The sequence below is a fragment of the Apteryx rowi genome, unplaced genomic scaffold, assembly GCF_003343035.1.
Source record: "Apteryx rowi isolate R43461 unplaced genomic scaffold, aptRow1 scaffold_33, whole genome shotgun sequence".
In the NCBI taxonomy this organism is placed as follows: domain Eukaryota; kingdom Metazoa; phylum Chordata; class Aves; order Apterygiformes; family Apterygidae; genus Apteryx; species Apteryx rowi.
The window spans coordinates 2,060,875-2,081,370 of NW_020449752.1; the positions used below are offsets into that span (position 1 = coordinate 2,060,875).

At 51.7% G+C, this 20,496-nt stretch overlaps 1 protein-coding gene across 2 annotated transcripts in view; it reads right to left on the reverse strand.

Moving 5' to 3' along the window:
- LOC112968936 (protein CEPU-1) overlaps positions 1 to 20,496 on the reverse strand; it is a 160,710-nt gene that overhangs the window by 60,607 nt on the left and 79,607 nt on the right. For both annotated transcript variants that reach the window (XM_026071721.1, XM_026071720.1), the window contains exon 2: positions 3,884 to 4,116. In XM_026071721.1, the coding sequence (XP_025927506.1) occupies positions 3,884 to 4,116 (233 nt within the window). The remainder of the gene's footprint in view (positions 1 to 3,883; positions 4,117 to 20,496) is intronic.

Sequence of the window (20,496 nt, forward strand, 5' to 3'; positions counted from 1 at the left end):
TGTTAATAAAACCGGAGTGGGGAAATGGGAGCTGAAAGGATTGCTCCTCAAAAGTTAACGGGTCCTGTCTGAAGTCATCGTCTTCAGCCTGGGTTTCTACCTCTATGCACGTCCAGAGCTTGCATTTTGCAAGCGGGGCCTTCCTGGATTTGTGTCTTTGGGATAGAGCTTTCTTCACCCAGGAACACCTCTGTACTCCCAGGGTCCAAGGCAGACTACTGAAAACGTGGGCAGTGCCACTTCATTGCGCTTGTGTGGTCCTATGGCAATTTCTCCTAAGAAGAAATCAGTGATGGACAAGTAGGCTATGTGGGAGACGTCTTCCAGACGCTATAGATAACAGGGGCACTCCCTGAACAGTTCATCTCGGGTCTAGTAACAAAAAGGCAGTGGGTGTTTGGGAGCTTTCTTTCTGGGGTGATCCAGGTGCAACGAACCTCCTTTTATCTTTTGCAACTACACTGTTGGCTTGCATCGACTTCACATCAGCACCTCTAAACCTGACCCCATTTAAAACAGCTCTCAAATTAGGAGGTCTTAACTTTGATGCATTCAAGTGCCACCGGTCTGTTGTCCCACTCCTGGGCTCCTTTGTCCCGTGTTAGCGCAGAGGCTCGCTGGCAGCAGGAAGGGGAGGTGTGCAAACCTGCTATTCCCGGACCAGCAGCAATCACCTTCTGCCTTTCTGTGGAAGGATTTTAAGAGTGACAAGGCACTCTGAAAGCCTGACTGAGGAGGAAAGGTTGGAGAAACCGGGTTTGTGTCGTTTCAGAAAGAAGGGGGCTGAGGGGGCACATGATAACAACGTTCCAAAAAGGAAAAGGTTGTTACAAAGAGGACATTGATCAATTGTTCCCTATATCCGCTGGGGATAGCATAAGAAAAACTCCACTTCATTTGCAACAAAGAAGGTTTAAGTTAGATATTAGCTATACATTTTCTAATTATAAAGGTAGCGAAGCAGTAGAATAGATTGTCCAGGGAGACTGAAGAATCTGCTTTGTTAAAGATTTTCAAGAACAGCTTTCACAAACGTTTGCCAGCGATGTCGCTGCCTCATTGCAGGGAGACGGGCTAAATTAGCTCTTGAGGTGCCTTCTACCCACCTATTTTGGGATCTCAGCCACCAATACAATCAATCTAGAAATAAATGTGCTCCACTTCCCTCGCTGTATTGTGGACATCCTTGGTTTCCTCGCGATTTTTAGCTGATTCTCCCCCACTGCCTTGAGGAGCRTCCCCAACCCTCTTAGCCTAAAGAAAGCTCCTTCTCCCACCCCTTTCCTTCTTCTGTTTTTTTGCTGTTTCCCTCCACAGCTCTGCTTCCTTCAGCAGCCCTTGGCAGACACCGGGGAGGCCCTGTCTCCTGACTCCCTCTGTCCATGGCCCTTTCCCAGTGGACACCCTAGCCCTAAAGCTATCCCCCAAACTTGGGAGGAAGAAGGGATGCATGGAGTGGAACGAGTGTCTCCAGGCCTTGAGCTGCCGCATCTATCATGCCTGCTCAGGGAGGAGAGGGCTGCTGACACCCCACATGGAAAGAGAAGAGCTCCTTGTCCTCCATGGCTGGTCCCTTTGGAGGGCGCAGCCCGCCCTGGGGCACAATTTAACTGTGTCTGTGCCAGGGCTGGGGTAGGGAGGCACAAAGCAGGTCAGATACGGCAAGCTCGCACTGGACTGGAGGTGCGCTGATCTCCCTCGCCACTACTCCCATCACAAATATCCCCTCTCACTTCCCTTCCAAAGAGYGAGCTGGCTCGGACGGGAGCTGCCAGGGCAGGCTGGACCTTGCACCTCGGCTGCGCGCTGGACGTGGCGCCTACGYGATGACCAGCGCTCAGAGCCCCCGCTCCTCAGGGAGGGAGGGGTAAGCGCCGTTTCTCAGAAGCAGACTGTCTTTTAGGACAGGATTACACTGGTTTGCATATTTATTGGACCCATTTTCCAAAGCAGGAGTGTTAATCCAGACACCTCAGCCAAATTTTTATCCAGGTCATTAAGGCAGGCCTCTCTCTAACTGGACACGATGTTCTCTTTCATGTCCTCTCCCAGAGCATTGCTGCACATTCAGCTACTGCCACCTTCCACCCGAGAAAGGGCTGCATGAGCCAAGCAATAGCTCCTGAAATTACGGGGCCCTCTCCGCAGAACCATTATTTCCAACTGGCAGCCGTGAGCATGTTCAGCACGTTATAGCACCAAGCCCATCGCTGAATCCTCCAGTACTTAACCGCGCCACTATAAGGAATTAAGATATGACCTTATGCTCTAGTATCCAAACAACTCTTCCTAATGCTGCAGCAAGACGCAGGAGGGACAGGCCTGGAAGCCTGGTGATACGGGAAATTTGTGTCAGGAAGCCTGGCAATGGAAGCAGACCAGAGCCATTACAAATTGTCCTGCATCACCTCGGCGCCTGATAGCAACTTCAAAACTTGCAGGCGATCGACTTCAGCTTAAGAAACTCAGGCAGGTAATAACAGATCGCAAGATAAACAGCAAGGACCTCGGATGGCAATGCATCCGCTTTTCCTCCACAGTTAATGGAGATGGAGAAAGTCCGGCTCTGTTTAGTTTGCTTGATTGCTCTAAGAGGAAAGAGAAAAGAGAAAGGCAGGGAGGGAAAAAAAAAAAAAGGCTCTGTTCCTCCCCCCCTTCTATTCATTAGGCTGTCAATAACGCTCAGGCCTGGCATATCGACAACGGATTAGCTCAACCCGACTCTGTGTACAAGACCAATGCCTTTTTAACCCAGCTTGTTTCCAAATCAATACACCCATCAGCATTCGAAAATTAGCTCGAGATGAAATTCCAATACTCAAGACGGTGTGTCATGCTAAGAGGCTGCTGGCCGAATCACAGAAGGAGGAGGAGGAGGAGGAGAAAAAAAAAAAAAAAGGTGCTAGCAAGGGATTAGAAATTTTCCATTAATCCTCCCCCAGGCTGCCACCACTAGGAACGCACCAGTCCCCATATGTCCCACTAGGCGGGCTCCCTCTTGCCCAGTGCACAGCCCGGCCAAGTCCTGCAGCACAAACGCGGGAAGCTACCTTGCATGAACATCCATCTGCTGGACCGTTGCGTGTGACCGCACTTGTACAGCCCCTCTGGAGTGTCCATGTGGGCTTGCACTCGGCCGCACTCGCTGAAGAGTGCACGTACACACCCCGCGAACGTATGGCCTCAGTGATGCGTGTTCATGAGCCAGCCAGCGTGCGCTTGGCTGACGCAAACGCCCCACCACCCCTATGCCTTCTCTTCTCCTTCATGCAGAAGCGTGGGCACACAGTTTGAACACGCAAACACATATTGTAGCTAGGTATACACACACCCCTGCAAAGTACACAAATCTGCTCGCTCTCTCTTTTCCCCTAGCACAAATTTTACTTCAAGCATTGCCTCCAGCAAGGCAAAAAACACTGAAATACAACAAAGAAAACCAGCAACATGGGTATAACTGATTATTTCAGAAGACAGAGTTTCCCATATCTGAGCCCCACTACTACTCCAGGAAAGTTGGGTAAATGCTACTGCAAATCCCTGGACATTCTCCAACTTCACTGGGACTCTCTAAGCCTGTAAATCACGCCCCATGTTTGCACTAAACCACCTTGCACGCAGTAGGCTTGCTGTAGGAGTAATGGGAGGAGAGAAGGAGTCTTATGTTAGGACAAAGGGATGGAGAGGTATGGGCTAGACTGCCTGGGAAATGGTGAACAGGAGTCAACAGGCGACAGGACAACAGGGGTGAAGATGAAGGAGATTGGGATCATGGGTAAAACAGGGGCAAGAAACCAGGGCAAAAGGGAGGAACAAAAATCACAGCACCAAGTCCAGTTCCTCTTTGAAACCCTCAGTTTGCCTGCACATCCCTTCCTCTTACCTTGCACGATGAGATGGACACGCGATGTCTTCGGGTGATTGTCTGTCTGCACGGAGCAGGTGTAGGGGCCTTCATCGTACACATCCACATCTTGGATCTGGATGCTGTACTGGGTTTTGGTGTTGGCCAAGAGCACAACCCGAGGGTCCAAGCACCACTTGTCATTGCCGGCATAAAGGATGCTGCTGCGGTTCAGCCAGGCCACTCGGGTGACTCTGTTATCCACGGAGCACCTGGGGAGAGGGGAAGAGGCGATTCATTAGCACGCTGCTGTCGGTAGGTCTGCTGCCCCCCTCCCTTCCCCAGCCCCTACCTTCCTATTTTCACTATTTTTAGCTTTGCTGCACGCAGCAGTTTCAGAGACCAAGTGCGGCGGTTCTCCAAAGAGGACAATGTCAGCATTTTATCTGCCATGCTCAAGCACCAAAATCCATCAAAACTGGTAGTTCAAGAGATTTTCCAAAGAGCTTCACAATTACTTTAGACTTGGAGAGATCAGAGCCACCCACCACCAGTCACTGAAGGACCTTTCGCCCCTCCATTCTCATTTGCTCCTTTGGGCCATCTTACTTGGAGACAAGCGGAGCTGAGACCAAGGCACACTTCGTTAGCAGTGACACAGCTTGCTACCTCCTGCCCAAACACGTTACTTTCCATTTTCTCCACACACCTTCATATCCCTGCAGCTAGGCAAAGAAATGCAAAGTACAGCAGGGACAGCAGCTCGCTCCCTGCTTCGCAACGGAGTGAAGAAAATTTATCTCCAGAGAAAGCCAGTTCTGACACACCTCTAAAGAGAAACCTTCAGCTTTCAGCCATTTGTCCCTTCTGTCAGTTCTTCCTCTCCTCTGTATCATCTGTACCACTACATCTCTTTCACTTGTTGTGCCTCATCCCAGTTTCTCAGATAAATGTTTCACTGATTAGGCAATGCTTTGAAGTTAGAAATCTCCTAATTCCAGCCTAACTAACAAAATGAGCCCCCCACCTAGGAAGACAACAAGGCACAAGCTCGCAAGCAATTTTAAGAGAAGCTACTGAAAGAGATTATTCTACTGTCCACAAGAGCAGAGACTAGTCTTGCTCCACAGAAGGTCTCGGCCAGCCCTATAACCCCGCGTCCCCATATCCCTGAGCCAATGTTCGAATCTTCCCTTTCCACAAATCATTTCAAGAAGAGTGAGGAGCACAGGAGTGTGAAGGCTGCCTGCTATCCAAATCCTTCCCCAGGCCGTAGGAGCATGCAGGCCCCCAAGCTAGTTAAAACTGTGCTTCTTTCCAAATAAGTTCAGGATTATGGAGCTGTTATAACTTCGCAGAGCTTTGTTAGATGCCAGTGACGGAGGATAATGTCCCTACATAAAACCGCTCAGCCTAAGATCCATTGTTTATGTTCTCACCAATCTACTTCATTACTTGTGCAGTGCCTGGGATGCAAATTAACTTCTGAGTCACCGAAAGGGAGAGCATCAGCCTTTGAGAGGTCTCGCATGGTAACCTTGCCGAATGCAAGGGACTTAATGGGCTATATATGCCAGACCACGGTAGCTGTGGAGTTTCAGCAAGGATGAATACGTCTCCTGCCTGTGGGCTGTCAGTGAGTTGTCTCGACACTCGGAGTCCTTCAGGGATTGTGTCCTTTCTCAGGGTAAGCACACTGGAGCAGAGCCGCAGAGTAAGTTAATAATAATAAAAGCCATCTGCAAGATGTCTCAGGTCCCCCCTAAAATTCATGCAGCTATCTATGGCCTTTCTCCCTGCATCTGTCTGTCTATCTGCTCTCTTTCCTGCTTCTTCCTTTTCTGTGTCTATTACTATCTTCAGCTATCGCTGAGCCTGCTGCCAGGCTACACAGGGAACGCATGAGGTCTGTTGCAAAGTAAGCTGTGAACGGGGCCGTTTCCAATGCACGGAGGCAGCACATCGTCACAACGAATTGATCCTGCTTTATAGCGAATTTGGGGAAAGTGAAACTTAATAGACATTGAACAAACTGCAAGATCCAAATTTTTCCAGGCTGTGAGCAATGCTGGCAATAAATCCTATTCAAAGTGGAGTTTCCCTAGGTGGGGCAGAGTCCAGAGTACTTGGTCCTGCCACCACCTCTCTGCATGTGGTCCTGCCTTCCTTCTCTTTAAAGGCTAGTTTATCTCAGAGGAGCTTTGGAAGACTTTCTATATTAAAGTCTGTACAATCCACACAACCCACAATTCAACATATTTACATCTTGATTCTCTCCATGAGGAGGCAGGGGATGCTACTACTCCCATTTTACAGATGTGGGAGGGAGATGCAGAGAAATCTGAGATTGCGTTAGGTCTGTTTAGTTCTGCCAGCAAAGACACGGACCCACTCTTAGGAACAAATAAGCCTCTTTTCGGAGATGCCTCTTTGGCCCCTGCAAGGACAGAAGGAACCTAGACAACTAGCTCAGTGTAAATATGTAACATCTGGAGCTAAGGATGAGGAATGCCCATCGAAATGATTTGCCAAGGCGAGATGGGTAGTCCGTGGCCCAGGACTCCCCTGCTGATTCTCTAGGCTAGAACCCAAAGTACTGGTCCATCCTCCCTCTCTGATGTGAAAAACATCAGATAAATTAAACAATTTTATTACTGTTCTCTAATGATATTACGATAATAATAAATTCAATGTGAGCAGATTTTTATTATCCACATAAAAAAGCAATAGTTTTACCCTGGGCTGAACACCAAGAACTCTGTCCTTGCTTGCTCGCCGAGGTCTCAGTGGCATTACAACTTGAGCAAACCCCGAGATCTTAGCTTCTCAAGTTGAACAAAACTTGAGATTTCATCCAAAGGATGGTTTTAATATAATTGTACTGTGCCTCCCTTTGCTACAGCGGTTGCTTAGACCTTTGGGTTTCAAATAAAATGTAGGCGGATATTTGGTCCCTGACTTTGGCTTGCACATCACAATACATTCAAAGAGAAAGGCTCCTGCAAATGCAACACACAGCAGCTCTGTACAAAAAGAGGGGAGTCCATCCTCAGTGCTAAAGCCGTATTGCAGAGAAGAACCAGGTAATGAAAATCCAGACGTGGCTTGAATTTTTTGGACCGACCCCTTCTGCAGAGATTACCACTGAGGACCGGTAAGCAGGCTGAACTAAAAATACATATTTCCTCTCTCCTCCTCCACACTTTTTTTTTTTTTTTTTTTTTTGTGAAATGCATCAGCTTGGAGATCCCTGGATAATAATGGAGCCAGACAGTGTATAATCCGAGCATTCCCTCTATCATATGGGCATTTAAGTGCTTTTGAAAAGCAATGGGGCTCAGGTAACGCATGAGGCAACAGTGAAATAAGTGCTTTCGCCCTTCACAGCACCTGGTCACAATCTCTTCTTATCGCCCAGACACGCTTCTCTGTCCTGGGATCCGCAAGCTTAAAGTTATTTTATTTCCTTTCCTTCCTCTTAAAGCTCCCGAGCCAATATATATATAATAAACCTCCAAAACAGCTCCTGGAGAGCTGTTAGGATGGATGCACTTTGACCTTCCGATCCTGCAAACTGTTCACGGGACGGCGGGTCACAGCTGACCAGGAGCAGCTTTTATTTCTCTCTCTGGCGCGGATGGCATTGGGWTGAGCTAAGGACTCTAAAAAGGCAGTAACCGGTGGGTGGGAAGAGATAAGCCCCAAAGGCTGGAGACTCCCCTTAGCCCAGGCTCATTCCCCTCTCGTGGCACTGCTGCTCGGAGCAGCTGAGCAACCCGATGGTCCTCCGTCCCCTCCATCTGGTCCTCTTCCCTCCTCCARCGGCTCCTGTTTCCATCGACATAAAGCCAGGTCCATGGACAGGGAAGCCTGTTCTCCCGCACGCAGGTGGTGAGAAGGGGCAGAGGAAAGGCAGGGAGATGCTCCACCCTTTGGCTGCTGCGGGGAGGTCCCGCTCCAAACACAGGGGGAGAATAAACCCACCGCCGAGCCTGGAAACCTTCCCTTTCCGCCCCTCTCCTGGCAACGCGCAAAGCCCAAAGACGCTTCCTCCTTGCTCACTCGCATGCCGCTTTGAAGCTTCCTCTCTCTCCCCGCGATGTGCCAGGGAGGGAGGGAAGGGAGAGGTCCCCGGGGTGCCGGAAAACAGCACTTGCCTCAGAAAAGATGTAAAAATGATTAAGCACAGATGAGGTAATTTTCTCTCTCAAGATCCGTAATCCTTGTTACATCCAGCTCAGAAGGCAAAGCCTTCTCCTCCAGGAAGATGAAAAGCTGCTGTCTCTCAGCATAAGGAGGAGAAGCTTTTCTTCTCTCTCTCCCTGTCGTTTCTTTCCCTCCAAACCCGGAACCCCAAGCCTCACGGCTTCCCCTCAGAGAGGTGGAAGTGCTGTTAACACACCGCTGCTGCACCACCTAAGGGCTGTGCGGCAACGGTCTGCTGAGACGCGCGGCTCCTGCGGCTGCACAGGACCCGCGGAGGGCACCACGAAATGACCACGAGCGACGGAGTTATGGTGTTTTAAGGCAGCCGCGCAGAGAGGGAAGAGCCATGTGCACGCGCCCGCYGGCCCATCACGACACCGGTGACGTGTCCTGCTGGTGTCCTGSCCAAACTCCCTGGGCAAAGGCACACTGTTGGGCACCAAGGAGAGACCGTAGTGGGACGATACCACTCCTGTGCAGACCTGCTGGCACCTCTCGAAGCCAGAGCTTCGCGGTTTTGTTAACTACCCTCTACAGGCCAACAGGTCCATTTGGACTAGCTGCTCTCCTCCAAATAAATGACAGGGGGCAGAGCCTGGGAGGCCTGACCACGGACCCCCTCCAGGTTTCCGCCAGACCCTGCCACCTCCCTGCATCTGGACCGCAGATGCCACCAGTGGCGTGCCTCTCTCGAGTTTCTTGGCTTTCTCTAGTTTGCACAAAGAAGATGACGGGAGAGGAGGTGGCCTAGCAGTGGGGGGAAGGAGGTTTTTAATTACTGAAGTGTAGTAATTGGCACACAACACTTTTTTGTTGCCTCTTATGCAGATTGCTGGTGTTCCAGAGGGCTGGGCTGGAGAACACAGATTGTCTCAACCCAGCAGGACACACAAGAAATGAATAATGTTAATTAGAACTGAAAAGAGCTCCGYGGAATTAGCAACCTGATTGCTGCTTTCATTGCAATTATCAGGGTACAAGCTCCGTACAGGGGGATGCGGGAAGGCGCTAGGCAGCAAATTTGGGGGTACATCCTGGAGCTGTGACCAAGCTAACCAGCTGGACACCCCACCAGGCTTGGTTCTCCTTCCAGCTCCCCCCGAGCAAGCATCTAAACACCTAATGCTAACTCAGCCATTTCCAGACACCGCTGGATTTTGAAGCAATTCCTTCAAGACAGCCTCAGCTAGCAGGGCTTTGCTTCTGCTTTGGGTCTGACCAGTCTGGAAATCAGCCTGGAGGAGCTAGTTTGGAATTTAGTTAAAATCCAGGTGTGACGGGACCAGACCAAGGGAGAGGGCGAGCTGTCCTGGCCCTGCCGGCGCAGGACCGGTCCCTCCAGCCCCACCCGGCTGCAGGGAGCGGGGAGGATTTCAGAGCTTCCAATCCCTGCACCACCAACCACTGCGCTATAAATGATCAGCCAAACTAGACCGCCGCCGGAGGCAAGAGCTTCACATCTTGGATTTATTTCTGTGATTATCACATTTTATTGTTATTTATTAGGATTAATTAAAGGCCAGGCTGTGAACAACTCAATCCCATTCAGGCACAGTCCCACTGCTCTCGTAGACGTTCCTACGATATTTATGCTCCAGTGGAAACAGAAGCTTCTCAATCAATTCCCGAGCAAAGGGAGAACTGGTCAGTGGGGTCAGCCAGCCACCCCAGAGACTCTCACCCAAGGAGCAGATCAAGCAGGGACAAGCGGAAGAGAGCACGTATACACACAGCTCCAAGTGCTCAAGCTCGCTTTGCCTGGCTGCAGCGGGAGGGCTGGCACTGATTTCTGCGCTCCTGCGGGGAAGCGGGGCGGATGGGAAGAAGGTGGGGCTAGACAGACGAACACATGGACYGGCATTTGAATTTCCAGGCCTCCCACCCACGACAGTAGAGCCGGGTGATATACGAGGCACCATCAATGTCTTGCATCCCGTCAGAAGGGCAATAACGTGTCGGCTGGTTTATGCAGGCATCTCCGAGACACGTTTAAGATRCCACGGGGTCTTTTGTTAACTAGTCTGGTGAGACTCCTTGCCTCATTATAATTTCCCCCGTAGGAGCTCTAGGAATCGGAGGCTGAAAACATTACGGTTCATGTATTTACTAGAAACACATGGGGGAGGGGGGCGGGCGGCCGTGCTCCAGACACAGATTAGAAGGAGCTAGATATTTAGGTAATTCAGCTGCAACCAGAAGGGAAAAGACCAAGTTCTGGCATCACATCACAGCAGAGGGCTTTTTGCATATCAGCCCTAACTGTCCCCCTGCTCTCAGCTCATCCTTTCCCACAGTACCATGCCTCCAGACTCTTTCACAGTTAAAAAGGCAAAACTGGAAAGAAATGGCAGCTGGTGCACCACAACCCGAAGCCAAGGGGCCCCCGGGGACCTGCTGCTCAGGCATCTGCTGCCTGTGGCTCCCTGCACAGGGATGCACACACCGTGGATGGCCCAAGGCCATCATGCTACACCTGCAGCAGGTGCTCTGGAGGCCTTTCGCTAATAAATATTAGACCTACGTCCTCGCTGTCACAACCCAGGCTGGTTTGCCTCTTTGCTGTACTGAGCTAAGTCATGTACTAGCTTTCTCGACCAGTCTGACCATTCRCCAGGAGGATTTAAACTTTCTGCAGTCTGTACACACACACTGCAAACGTGCTGTGCGCAGGTGCACACCTTCACTGCAGGTGCAGTACGCTCCTATACACATCGGCATGCTAAGCACTGCTACCCCAATGCCAGCGCCGTGAAGAAGGAGGGTGCACACGTACTGCACTCTTGGTACATGCCACGTGCATGTGACACACGCAATGCGCACTGAGAGCACGTGTTCATCGACACAYGCGACAACGGGCACGCACACCTCCAGCAACTCCTCTGCCGAGATTCGACAGTGGGTGAACCACTTCTTGCTGCTCTTAGTGTGCAAACACAACACGCGTGAGAAACGTGACTCGCAAGGCACTTCCCACGCAAGCACAGATGGGCAGCATGAAACCCTTCCTCAGAAAGATCTTCAGACCAGACAGTCCTGCTGGCTGACCCCTTCTGCACACTGCGACCGGCGCAGCGGCACAGACGCATGTCTCCATGCACAGCCCCTTTCCTCCCAGCTTGCATGACTGGTTTTTGCAGCAAAGCACACGCAAGCTGCCCAGCTCCATGCAGGGCTACAGAGCACCCACATGGGGACCTCTTTGCTCAAGCACCCAAACAGCCCCAGCACAAGCAGGTCCAAAGGGAAAGGAAGAGAAAGAGCAAGCGGAAGACGACARCCAAAAGGAACAGCAATGGCGCAGGACGGCTATCAGGGGCGAGAAGGCATTTCCCGGCATGGGGCAGCCTCCCGCCGGCTACGCGGGAGCTAACCAGACGATTAACTCGTCAGCGGGGCTGCCAGGGGAGGAGGAGTCCCGCTGGGGCTGGCAGCTACCTCCGCCTTCCCCGGCGCAGCAGTCRGAGCGCTTCCAAAGGCCGGGGGCGAGCAGGTGCCCTCGGATCAGCTGCCACCGAGGTCCTCGCTCAAAATCACACTGAGCTRGTCAAAGGCAACGCTCAGAAAGGGGATAATAAAAACCCTTCGTGCTTCCCCCTCTCTTCCTAGCCCCGACACCGGGAAGATCTGAAGGTGCATAACCAGCTCCACYGAGAGTCAAGGCGCCCCGCTGATCGCCCGCGTTATACACCAGCGGTGTCCGACGCTCCGAGCGAGGCTACAGCAAAGCCGTACCGCCTTGCCCCCTTCAGCAAATCCTTTCCTCTTCCTGCCCTTCATTTCTGCCCTCTAAAAGGCTTTTAAAGGCATATTTGGCACTTCCTTTCCRGGGAGGGTGAGTTAATGCATGTTTGTAAAGTACCTGATCGCCTCAATGGAAAGTTTATACATGCAAATGATTCACACTAATTACATTAATAATAATATACCGGTCTCRAAAAGATCCGCCTTGGTTCATTGCCCGGGATTCAAGGAGCTGCAAACAACTCCCAATATGCTGCCTTAGACAAGCTTATTGGCAAATACCAAGGAAAGAGGGGAAAACTGGCCTGGGAAGGAGAGGAGGAAGGAAAAACTGCAAAAAGGTGCGGAGCTCTCACTTCACAGCCTGCCAGCCAAGCGCGACAGCAAGTTACAGAGGGGCCACAGGTCACACGAGCACCTCTGTGCACCTCACAAATTTGTCCTTTAAGGCCCCATCTGTTGCAGTCGGTGGAAAGACGCTCTCTGGTTTCACTTGGCAAGAGATGAGACTTTGCGCACCRCCCCGGGGAAGCACTAAACTCGCCCGGCCCGGGGACGCACCTGCAAGCGGTCCAAAGAGACAGACGGACAGCAGGAGGCTGAGAGGGCGAACCGCTGCGTTCACAGCACCCGCCACGGCAGAGGCAGGAGCACCCACGTCCCCTCCAGGTACACCAGCAGAAGTGGTGCACCAGGACCGGCTGCCTGATATCAGACCGGCCCCGGAAAAACCTCTCCAGGGTTGGAACCGTCCCCAGTTTTGGATCGTTTCTGAGCACTGGGAGAGTAAGCCCCTTCCAAAGCAACCCTTGGCTGAGGCACTCGACATATTTTAAGCCTTGTCTCTGAGCCGTGGTGGGAGACAGTGAAGCAGGCAGGTCCCGATGCAGCAGTCGGGGATGGCTCGCCTGGGAAAGTGTTTATCTCTCTGCAATGCAGCAGTGCACCAGCACCTTTCCAAGTCCCCTGCTCCTGTGCGAGGCTCATCCCAGCCTTTCTATTTATCCTCCCATTGTCTCTCATACAACAGGATGCTGCACATCTACAGCATCTTCCATCTCAGTATCTCAATGCGTGTGACAAAGCATCACTGAGGGCAGCTTCTCTGAGGCAAAAATAGCATCTAAAGGAAATGGGTTTCTAACCTAGGCTCTGGCCTCTGAGACTGACCAAGAGCAGCGGCACAAGGGTACAAAATTTGCTCCAGAGCATGTTCCTGGCCCATCTGGTTGGGTGCCCTCCAAAAGCATGTGACTGCTAACGCTTCCGAGGGGGGCGAAGCCGGCACCAACACGCATGCAGGCAGCTGTGCAGGGACACGTCCGGTTTACTAATGAAACGYTCCACCACCAGCGAGCTCCAGCTAGCGCTGGGATCCTGCCCTGAGCTCTGAGCGCTCAGGGAGCCTTGGACATTTTGCTCCTGCTGATATTCTCCTTTATTTGCATTCTTGACGATTGCGAGGGAAGCTCCCAGGTGCCAGCAGGCAAACACCCCTGGGCAAAAGCCAGCCCTTCCCCAGAGATCTGCCAGGGTTAACTACAAAAGGGTTATCTTTTCTGCAGAGAGGGCATCCCACCAGACCAGATCCAGGCCCTTGCAGCTGCCAGCACACCATGCTTATTCGCTGCCAGCTTGAGACGCGTCTAAAGAAGCTGTGGGAAACTCTGCAAGAAGGGAACAGCTCTATAACGATCTCATCCTTTCCCCCAAGCATTACAGAGCAGTTCAAATCCTGCAAAATAAGGCCTCCTCATCCGAAAAGGTGCGGAGAACAACTCTCCTCTCTCTGCCTCCACAAAACCTCGCGAGATCTCTCTTCTCAGAAAGGTCTCTGAAAAATACCCCTTTGTCACCCAGGAGCCCAGGGCTGAGCCACTTAAAGTCTAACTTCCGCCTCTGACACCGTACTTGGAGCAGCCCACGAAAACCCCTGGAGTGGGCAAGGGCTTCAAAACAGCCYGCAACTGCTCGCACAGTGCTTTAGAAAGCACCACCCATCGATGCTCATGGCCACTGCCCGCTGCGTAGTGTTAATCCGGGGGAAGGGATCCTTGCATCGAGCAGCGTGCACAGTGCCCAGGACCATGGAAAGCCTGGGGTGAGGAGGCTCAGGACAGTAATACCGTTGCGGAAATGGGTGCTTGGGCACCACGCAGAGCCGGGAAGAGCACTCAGCGTTCCCAGGCCAGCGTCCCATCCTTCTAGATCAGCGGCCACCCGACCGCTCTGCACTARTTCAGGCCTGCCAGCAATTTCGGCTGGCGCTTGCCTCCTCCAGCCCAGTGGGGAAGTTCCTCAACACTGCATTCCCAGCAGTTAGCGCTGATCCCCAGCGCTGAACTCTCTCAATTATGAGCAGTGCCCCCTGAATAAATCCAGTTTCTGCTTTGTGCAATTGACACTAATGGCCTGGGAATAAAGTGAAGCCATCTACCCCAACAGTCTGCAAAGGAACGCATTTAACTATGCATACAGGCAGGGCACTGCTGAGCTTAACTGCACTGAAAATGTATTCGAAAGGAAGTGATGCACTTACTTATTACAAGTGGAAAATTATCCCTAAAGTGGTTTTTCCTTATAAGTTGCGACACAAAACAGGAACGGCAAGGGGTAAGCGGTCGCTGCCAGGACTGGGGAGCCGGGGCAAGGCAGCGAGCAGGAACCGGGTGGAAAAGGACGCTGCGGCGCAGGATACAGGATGAGAGGAGCAGGGGGCAAGTGGGAGCAAGGAGTGCTGCAAAAGGAGGGCTGAAGGGCACTGACAGGAACAACATGGGSAAACCTGCCCAGGGAGAGCACAAGATTTGGTATCAGGTACTAAAGGCATCAGTGATGCTTTCCAGTAGTCCAGGACGCTATGACTCAGGACTGCAACGTGGAGAGGAAGACAACCATGCACGTTCCTCCTCTCACTTGCTGGCTGTGTCTCACCAACCTGGTCTAGCTGCAGCAAATACACAGTGCTAGGCACTATATATACTTGTAGTCTAAAAAAAAATGCTGTCCCAGGCAAGTTACCACGTCAGCCTCCTACATCAGCTCTCTTTCATGCTCCTGACTGCAATTTCATCACAAGTATATATATATACCCAAGTATATACTGCTCCTAGTAACAGATGGGCAGAGAGACAAACAGAAAGAGGACAAGGAGCAAACCCTGAAGGGACAAGATAATCCCTAAGATAAAAAAAGAGGTATGGTCCAGGCAATACAAGACCGCGGGGAGGAACGTGGCATCCCCTCAATCTTTGTGGTTGAACTCCCAAGCCTTGCAGCACCTCTCCTAACAGAGCAGAGACTAGTCACAGCCAGTGCTGCAAGCCYGACCTCCTCCCCAGCCAGCCGGTGACACAGTGGTGGCAGCGTGTTGCCCTTCACTTCCACCTCTCTCCAAGGACACTTAGGCTCTCTCCCCTCTGCCCCAAGGCGATGGAGAGAGGAACAATCCCCTTTTGCAAGGAGGCTTTCTCGTGGCTGAGACAGGAGGGTAACCTGTGCTTCTTGGTTTGAGACCAGCTCCCCAGTGAGGGCTTGCACAGCTTCCTACAGAAACACTCCATACCCACCAGACAGCCAGCACCCTGCCTCATGACCTAGTGTGGTGATGTGACGGGGCACGTCCCCGGCAGGAGGTGCAAAGGAGGATGCCGACGCAGCAAGGAGGGAGGTAACGGGAGAGCTAGGAGAGGAAGACCAACGCAGGAACCATGTCGGAGCAGAAAGCCATGAGATCTTCCCAGCCATGAGACTCCCACCGATACCCTCTCCCCATTTATAACACGGCACTAACAAAGGACTGAAACAAGAGAGGGAGGGAAGGAGAGGACCCTTCCCTCCACACGAGCCCCCCTTTCCTCCCCTCTCCCCTTGAGGACATCGTCCTTAAAATATATTTCATTTCACAGCTGCATTATGGTACCACAAAATCCTGCGAATCCAATTTAAGAACAGATTACCTCCTCACTTACTTCATTTGAAGCAATTACATGTTAATTTTCATTGAGACCAGCCTAATGCATACCAATCTGATGCTGCAATCTCATTTGAATACTTGAGGGAACGCTAGTTGGGCTCCGGGCTCTGGAGGCTCATATTTAAAGGGCCACTTCACATTTCCTTTCTTTTTTCCCCCTGGTTATTTATGCTTTCGTTGCATTTGTGGCACTCCTCCCTCCCTTCCCAGCATTTCCAACAGCTGGTGCCACTCATGAGACCAACTAGAAAGGCCAAATAACTTTCACAGCAAATTCCCCGGAGCCAGTTGGCTGGGACCTGCTGCCAGTGCAAGATGAGGACTGGGCAGGGCAGGGAACCCAGAGCAGGAGACCTTGGCTCGGCTGAAAGCTCTTGACCCTCACCAGAGGACGGGAGAGCTCCCTCTCTCACTGTAAATATGYACAGAGCCTTGCTCACCGGAGCCCTGGTCCCTGCTGCCGGGGGACTGCAGGCGCTCCAGGCACATAACTCTAAAGGCGGGTTTGGCCCAAAGCTCCTTTGCAGACGATGGATGAGTCTGAATGGCATGGCACGGACACCAAAGGGAGATGCTGCCCTTTGACCTCTCTGGCCCCCAAGACAGTACTTTCCTCAGGCCAACATTCAAAATAACCATCTTCTTCCTGCATAAAGTAAATAACCTTCCAACACGGAAGCCGCTGGCACACATGCACTGCTGCTACACGTGACTCTGCATAGCAACCTCCGCCTCCTCCCAGGCCAAGCGCCTAATAAGAATGGCCTCAGCCTGCATTTCTTGCTGATGGTTATCTCCTATTCCCTCATGTTCACTTAAAGTTTCCCATCTAGCCAGGCCCACGGTATCGATTGGTGTCTCGGACACCAAGCTTTCAGTAATTAATAATGCCATAAGAGTGTGGATTCAGCTCCTGGTTGAGACGTGAACACATGCCGTGTCTGTCTCGCTGTACACATTTCAGTGATAAGCATTCATGTTTGAGGCTGCACCTTAATTAGATTTTTAAGATYGCAAAGGGCCCTGAGACACTTGTGCAGACACCATATAAATGTATATTGCATTGTACTGTAATTAATCCAAGGTGATGCAGAGGCAGATGGAGTAGGAGCAAGGGACTGATGCACTGCAAGACAACCAAGCCAAAGACTTTAGCACGTCACCAAATGCAAACCCACTCCACAGCCCGAGCGCTCATGGGCTGCTGCTCCATGAGCTAAGGTCTGGAAAGCAGGGGAGCTTCCTTGTCATGCCATCCTCCAAGTGTTGGACAATCTTCAGAGACCCTATGAACAACAGACTTTTGGATAATGGGTCTCAGGAGCAAAAGGTTTCCTGCAGGGGAGTCCTGCTGCCTCCCCTCTAACTGCTAGGGAATAGTGMCCACCAGTGAGTCTGCACAGCACCTAGCATGCCTTCTCCTTTGCACTGTAAGTTCATCAGCCAGAAACAAGAAGAAATGCAACGAAGACAAACAGAGATTAATTGCAGGTTCCCCTCCCCAAAAGAAATAATCAATAGCTGCCAGGAAGCACTAGAAAGCCAGCTGCTGTCACGGCTGTAAGCATTCAAACATCACAGTGATGGGCTGCAGCAGAAAATCCCCAGGCATTTGTGTCCCACATCAAACAGCCAGGATGCCCTGCAAGCATGTACAGAAGTGACTGAAAGAGGCTGGTTAACTACTTTCACTGGAGAAAATCCTACAGGAGGCCTAGATGTAGGCAGGAAAGCAGTTTGAGCTGAGGATGACTCAGGAAAGGGGTGGAAGCTGATGAAGTGACAGGAGAAAAGCTATTGCTCGAAACATCATTTCTCCTCCTACAGTGTTCTGCACCTCTGCAAATCACTGCGCAGTTGGTCCTTTTCTGCCTCAGAGCTGGAGGTGAGGGCTTTTGCATCCTAAGAGCCGAAGGACTTCGCACTTGTTGCCTGCCTGGTGTGACCTCCTCTAAGAACAGAGGCAGAAAATCTGGGCTTGGATGGTCTGGGGCCAGGCTCTCTGCCCAAGGGTATCTTGCCTGCAGCTGAGAAGGCTTGCTGACTCCGAACACATGCAAAAGCTGGTGACGAACTTGTGTTGTGCACAACTGCCTTAGTGTGCTGCTGCTCTCTTTATAGTGGGCTAGCCAAGAGGTTTCACGCGCATTTGGGATCTCCCTTTATTTCAATTAATAAAACACAATTGCTTTCGCTTGGTTCCAACAGCCTTTGCCTCCAGGAAAGCAGCTGAAATGTAAAGCAGGTGTCGACCTGAAGCTACAGCATTACCTCCAACACGGAAAGCTCTTTAGGCCACAATCGTAGCCACAATCAGTTACTGAAATCCTGGGGTTGGGTTACCCACGGGGAACGTTGCCAGATGGGGCTGCCCTGTCCCAGCTGCACTAAGCCTCACGGCAGCTTGATGGGTCACAGAGCAGTAGGTAAGATCTCCACCTCCCCCGTGGAGATGACATCTCAACCTCAACCACATCCAAYGCTGCAGGCGCCAGCTCACGGAGTAAACGTCTTTTGGAGGGAGAGCTTTCTCTTTGGCAAGACGCGAGCAGTTTTGGACAGAATGAAATGAATCCCTGGGCCCCATGGGGTACTGACAGAAACCATATAATCAGGATTCAGGCGAGGAAAGACAGTTACCTGGGTAACAGCATGTTAACAACACATCTGTGACCCCCTAGGACTTTGCAGATGTTGCTCTGCTGCAATAGCAGAGCCACTTGGCACTACACAGCGTGGGGAAGACAGCAGGGCTTGGGAAACAGTTATATCCCAGGTTCAGACAAGTCCCTCAGTGGAGACCGTTGCTCCAGTGGTTCAGTGGCATTAGCAGGACTAATCCATCAGTGTTTTCCCCAATGCACGTCCAGGCTAGGTGGAAAACTGGAGGGTCATTCGGTGCYGGAGCCTTGCCCCAAAGCAGCCTCCAGCCAACCATGGGCAGCTTTTGGCAGGACTAGCAGCTTACGCTGCGGATCGGCCCCCCGACTGCTTGCTTTCACCACTGCCCCACAGGTCCGCTTCCCCCAACCTCACCGTGCTGCTTCACCTCTCCAAATGACTACGGCCATCGCAGAGACACGGATGGACGCCCACGTTCCATGACTCTGCCCTCCTGCCGCCAGCCCCACCACACACCGGGCCAGCCCTGCTTCCTCCTCCTAAGCGACTCATCACATTTTTCTCCTGCTCTCTCATCGCGCCCGCATCCACTTCCCAAACTCTCCTCTGCAGCGAGCAGGGAAGGAGATGCCTCAGCGCTGGCAGACACAGATGCAGATGCCAAGGTGAAGCAAGGACACGCCGGATGCTGGTGAGCCGAAGCAGCAGAGCGGGCCACCATGGCCTCTACTGCTCTTCCCTGGGAGGATATCTCAGCCTCCTCTCCCAAGAGCACCCCTCCGTCAGCAGTGACCCACCAACCCCTCTGCTGGGTCCCGGGAGGCCGCGGCGTGCTCCGCTCCCCCAGCGGCAGCCTCGCTGCAGCCTGTTTGCTTGGCAGGTGGAGGAGCACATGCACTTCAGCTAAAACAACAGGCTTTCACTGTCGTGGGGATACGTTTTCAAAGCGATAGGAGAGACTTTGGTTGCCCCTTTCCCACGGAACCAACTCAGTCCCCGTATGAGTCTTTGAAAATGCATCCTTTATAGTTTTCCATTTTGATGTCACATCTGTAAGAATATATGGTGGGTTTTTTTCTTCTTCTCACCCTCTTCATCCTTTTAAGAGGAGATGTCACACTTTGAACTCTAATTTTTATTTATTTTATTTTTCTAGGGAAGGATTTTCTGACTCCCCATGGAGCATGGGAAGGAGGAAAAGAAAGCGGGGAGGAAAAAAGCCTTCAAAAAGTGCCCAGATTTAATTTTTTATCAGAGGAACAGAAAGAGAAATTTGTTGATGATCAAATGGATTCAGGGAGCTTAAAAGAAAGGGACCACCAGTAAACGGAATCTAGTTAAGGAATTACATGCAAGGCACAAGGGACGCTTGAGACGCAGCAAAGACGTAACCAAGTGGAAAGCCAAACCGATCAGTCCCAAGCCATCGGAGCAGCGAGAACAGGAGGCAAAGTATTCGCTCTAAAAAAGCAGGAGCTTATGGGATTGCCGACGGTTTGCCAAGGCGCTGAGCCATCGCAGCACCGGCTGCCGTCGGAGGGAGCTCAGCACCTCGGCAAGAGCAGCTCCAGCAAGCTTTTTACCTGCTGACTTTCCTGCATACCCAAAACACGAGTATGCAGTCAAGAGCTGTGCCGCTTTGAAAAACGGCACCCCGGGGGCTTTGTATTTTGCTTTTCCTCCTCAGCACCTTCAAGTTCAAGTGTGTTTGGTTTATAAATCCAAGGAGCTTTTTTTGTTGGTGTTGCTGTTGYTTTGTTTCTAATTCGGTGACAGCGCTTTGCAAATTCAAGCTGGGAMCTGAAAAATGAGCAGAGCCCTCCGGATGCCGTGCCCTGGCCAAGCGGCGGGACAGAGTGCTTTAGAAAGGGCATGAGCAGGGAGCACCAGGAGGTTCGGAGGGGAGGAAACCGAGGCACAGAGCTGAGCAGCGACTCGCCCCCCTGCCTCCGAACCGCACGGAGATCACTTCTACCTCACCCTCCCCAACCGCCTTCCAGAGCCTCTGCTTGCCGAAGCCTTCAGGAGACCACATCCTACCATCTCCTGAGCTGTGACCTGCCTGGCTCATCTCTAAAATGCTTTAAATAGGAAAACAGAGCAGCCG